The 4,276-nt window shown below is 43.4% G+C and overlaps 1 protein-coding gene and 1 non-coding gene across 2 annotated transcripts; both read right to left on the bottom strand.

Moving 5' to 3' along the window:
* Positions 1 to 346: 346 nt before the first annotated feature.
* On the bottom strand, positions 347 to 2,310 carry RPS20 (ribosomal protein S20). Its single transcript, XM_069466495.1, has 4 exons — positions 2,174 to 2,310; positions 1,863 to 1,962; positions 1,498 to 1,571; positions 347 to 1,065 (listed from the first exon to the last, which is right to left on the bottom strand). Exons 1-4 carry the CDS (start codon positions 2,174 to 2,176, stop codon positions 883 to 885), a joined length of 360 nt encoding a protein of 119 aa, XP_069322596.1. The 5' UTR covers positions 2,177 to 2,310; the 3' UTR covers positions 347 to 882.
* LOC138382312 (small nucleolar RNA U54) lies at positions 1,639 to 1,706 on the bottom strand. The gene has a single exon (XR_011233397.1). It is a non-coding gene; the product is annotated as a small nucleolar RNA U54 (small nucleolar RNA).
* Positions 2,311 to 4,276: the final 1,966 nt, after the last annotated feature.

Here is a 4,276-nt window from a genome sequence, read left to right as displayed (position 1 = left end):
TGTATACAGAAATTTCAGCTGAAGGTATGAAGGTCGATGTGAACATAGTGACTGAAGTCATGGGTATGGACAAAATAGTCCAGATTCAAGGCCCAGGGCTTAGGCCACATGCAAAGAAAAAGCATGAATTATGCCACCAACTGTAATCCTATTAAAAATAGCAAAAATTTTCTGAAGGCAATTTTACAGGGCCACATGCAAAGAAAAAGTGTGAATTATGCCACCAACTGTAATCCTATTAAAAATAGCAAAAAGTTTCTGAAGGCAATTTTACAGCTTGTAAAAACACATATATTTTCCTAAGAAATATTTCTGGAAATCTCTAAATTAAACAAATATGTAAGGATAAAGGCTTGATTATAAATTTTAATACCAAAACCACAAATATCTTAATAGGACATTAAGAGGATGGATTCTGGTATGGTGGGAACCTGTTTAAATCCCAGCCATGCTAAAAAGTGCTAGGACATCAGCCAAATCTAATCTTCAAAGCCAGTCTCTGGAGTACTAGACGAGTATGCACATCACTGCACTCAAGAAAATAAAATCACATAGGTTAAGACAGCTTACCAATGAAATAATTTCCAACTATGTCAACAGGGCTTTGTCTAAAGGAATTAGACCTGTATGACATGCTTCAGTTAATTGAATTCAATTTTCAAATGATTTAAACAAATCAAGAATAAACTGATTTAGTGGCCTCTCAAGTAGTACAATGTTAACAGGATAGACTACTGCTGTAGGATATACACGTAATTTTGAGTTCCACTTGAAAAGTGGAATAAATTTCATAGCATATCTTTACGTTCCTAAAATGTCAGCATTCTGAATAAAAGTCAACAAAATTTAACAACTGGTAATCAATTTATTAAAACAGTTGACTTAAGCATCTGCAATAGTGACTTCAACCTCCACTCCTGGCTCAATACTGATAGAAGTAATCTGCTTAACAATCTCCGAAGGACTATGCAAGTCAATGAGTCGCTTGTGGATTCTCATCTGGAAGCGGTCCCAAGTCTTAGAACCTTCACCACAAGGAGTTTTTCTTGTAGTGATTCTCAAAGTCTGCAACAAAAGACAGAGAAAACCAAAAGTTTATGATTTTATACTTATCCCTAGAACATCTGGAAAATCACTACTTTGAAATACCTTCAAGAGGTTTATGCTTGGTTATTCCTCTTTACCTTAACAGGTTTTCAGAGGCTATGAATTTAAAATGCCAGGTCCGTTTCCACCCTGCTAGGACACCACCCTTACGACTACCAAGCACCAGACCACACCAAGAAAACAGCAGCAATAAGGCTTCAACTTTGAACAGCAAATACATACATAGTGGGAACCAAAATCGACCAACAACTCTTATTAAGTTTGTACTGCTGGCGTCAGTGTTTTTCTAACAATGCCTGTGGCAGGCAAACCCTTAAAGGACAGGAAATTTGAATTTATGCAATCAGCAAAAACAACCCCTACCCCTTCCTGCCCCTCTGATTTATTTACCTTGGTAGGCATCCGAACTGGTCCTTTCACTTTGAGGTTCTTTTCCTTTGCACCTCTGATCAAGTCAGCACACACTACAAGGAAACAAAACCACTTTTCAGTTCATTCTAAAAAAAGATCACCCCAGGAAATTTCAACTTCTGCTGGCTCAGAATAGCGTATAAAACTATCACTATTAATTCAACACAGTAGTTATCTCCTCATCGCCAGTTCTGTTTAAGAAGCACAGTGAAAACAACTTCAGGACGTTTTCACTTATCATTTCAAGCTACTTCTCACTTCACTTCTTAAAGTCAACCGTATACAGTAGCAAACCAAATTCATCGCCTTTTGTCCGAAGCTTCAACTTGAACTACTGTACTGACCTTTCTCTAAAGACTTTACGTTGCGGCTGGTTAGGGTAATTCTTATTCGGTGAATCGCCACCTCCGGCTCCACGGGTGTTTTTCCGGTATCTTTAAAAGCCTGTTGTTAAGGGGAAAAAAAAGAGTAAAACAAAAATCGTCTGTCACTTCTGGAGACAGGATTCCTTACGAAGCTTCCTGGGTTCCTCCACCACTGTAGGAGCCCCTTTACCCGGAAAGCAAGCCAGCCTGTCCTCTCACCGCCTCTCTCCACCCGAGCATCCGCTCCAGAACAGCACGAGCTCGGGCCCCGTGGGCGCCCTGAAACTCACCATGGCTGCGGTTCGGCTTCCTGACCGACTTGTTCCTCGCCGAGAGCGAACAGCGGTGAGTCAGGAGCAGAAGCGGGCACAACACAGCTCCGCTGCACCCGCGACCGCGTCTTCCTCGAAAAGAAAGGCGTGCAGCCTGAGGAACGCTTATATAACCACGCTCTCATCCGGGTCCCACACGCCCCGGAAGAGGAACTGCCCCATGGGCTCTAGGGCGGTCGCGCAAGGCCGGGGGGGAATACCCGTGGAGTTGGCGGGAAAGGCGCAGCTATGGGCGCCCCCTGTCGGCACGGCGGAGTCCCGAGGGCTAGGGTCCCCGCCAGGTGACAGAAGAAACTGAAGCCTGAGAAGCTCCTCTGTCTGGTGCACCTACCCCTCGCCCTGGTAAAGTGCAAATTTTGCTTCCCATACAAACCAAATCACTCATTGTTCTCTGAGGAAGTTGGTAACTTTTCTGTGTTTAATTGACATGAGTATCGGGAGCAATGGTTCTGATGAGCTGAACATGCTACTTTAAAATTAGTGGGCAGTTATTTTTCATAGCCTGCGAGGTCCCTTTGTGATATTTCAGCATCTGGCTTCCCCGCCGGCTGAATCATCTACATCTATTTCCGGAAAGTTCCTGAACTTGGCTTTTCCTCCCTCCGGGAAAGTGAGGGCGAAAATGCCAGGCTGCGCGCTTGGTCCAGGGTGGGAGCGTGTTGTACCTGGTGGCCCAGCCGGGGACTCTAGTCCTAAACCTCATCTCCCCTCTGTCGGATAAGGGAATATTAAGAAGATATACTTCTTAATACTGAACATCTGTTCACAATCAAATATGTGACAAAGTACAGCGGAAAACCCAAAAGTGGTCCATGACGCGTGCGGCTGGCAGAGCGCGTCGTGAGCACACTTACACTTGGAGATGAAGGTGTGGTTCTGTGCAACGAAATCGGCGAGGTGGGTTTGATCCAGGGCAGAAGGAAGGGTAAATAGCCTTATATAACTTTACAGCTGAAGCTCTGCGCCAAAAGTTGTTTGCTTAGATAGACTGAACTGGTGAGGGACAGAGCTCTGACTCCTCCAATCAGGCTCTTAATTGAGGCTTTCTTTTCTGTCCCTTGAGAGGAAATTATACTTGTAGCTATTAATACTTGGTGATAATGGAATATGGCTAATAACTGGCTTTCTTTGGCTTACAATATATACTGGGTTTTGCTGCCATTTAACAATTAATGTAAATGTTAAAATTTGGATAATTTCCAGTTCAGTTATTTTTTTAAATGTAATCCATTGCCTGCAAATGCTCTATTAGTAGAATTTGCAGCAGAAAATGTGAACACCCGTAATCTTGTTGTACTAGCTATAACGCAAACGAGACTTCATAACTTTTGGCTTTAATTTGTTGGTATTGCTGGAAGTGCAACCGCTCAGCTCCCCGGGATGCGATCAGCCACCGCTGCCGTAGTCCCAAATGTGAAAGTGCACCTTCAGAGAAAGCGAACAGCGGCCTTCGTGTTTCACTCATGCTCAAAGACAACCAGAAATTCAAGGAAGGCATTTCATTGGGACATACAATGTAAATTTTTTCAATAACAAATCTGGTACATCTTTTCTTAGATTTGCCTTACCCTTTAAGTACTAGAGAAAGTGGTGAACCAATTAACTTTCTTGGCCACGAAAAAAGGAATTTCAGTACAGATAAAAGCAAAATATGGCCCACCATGTATGGGAAAAATGGCTGATGTGACTGGAACTAAGGAAACAGCTGGTTAAGATACTATGAGTATAATAGAAAACATAATACTTTTTTTGTTTTTTGAGACACTCTCACTCTCTTGCCTGGACTAGAGTACCGTGGCATCAGCCTAGCTCAAACTCCTGGGCTCAAGCAATCCTCCTGCCTCAGCCTCCCGGGTAGCTGGGACTACAGGCATGCACCACCATGTCCGGCTATTTTTTTCTATTTTTAGTTGTTTGGCTAATTTCTTTCTATTTTTAGTAGAGACAGGGTCTTGCTCTTCCTCAGGCTGGTCTCGAACTCCTGACCTCGAGTGATCCTCCCGCCTCGGCCTCCCAGAGTGCTAGGATTACAGGCGTGAGCCACTGCACCTGGACAAACAT

The sequence above is a fragment of the Eulemur rufifrons genome, chromosome 3 (genome assembly GCF_041146395.1).
Source record: "Eulemur rufifrons isolate Redbay chromosome 3, OSU_ERuf_1, whole genome shotgun sequence".
Taxonomy (NCBI): domain Eukaryota; kingdom Metazoa; phylum Chordata; class Mammalia; order Primates; family Lemuridae; genus Eulemur; species Eulemur rufifrons.
This window is presented reverse-complemented; position numbering and strand designations above follow the sequence as displayed.

Excerpts from the sequence above, each read along its gene's own strand:
- RPS20 (XM_069466495.1), bottom strand. Across the intron at positions 1,572-1,862 it reads CGTAAAGTCTTTAGAGAAAG|TGTGTGCTGACTTGATCAGA; the intron begins GTCAGTACAGTA and ends GTTTCCTTGTAG. Across the intron at positions 1,066-1,497 it reads CAGTTCGGATGCCTACCAAG|ACTTTGAGAATCACTACAAG; the intron begins GTAAATAAATCA and ends CTTTTGTTGCAG.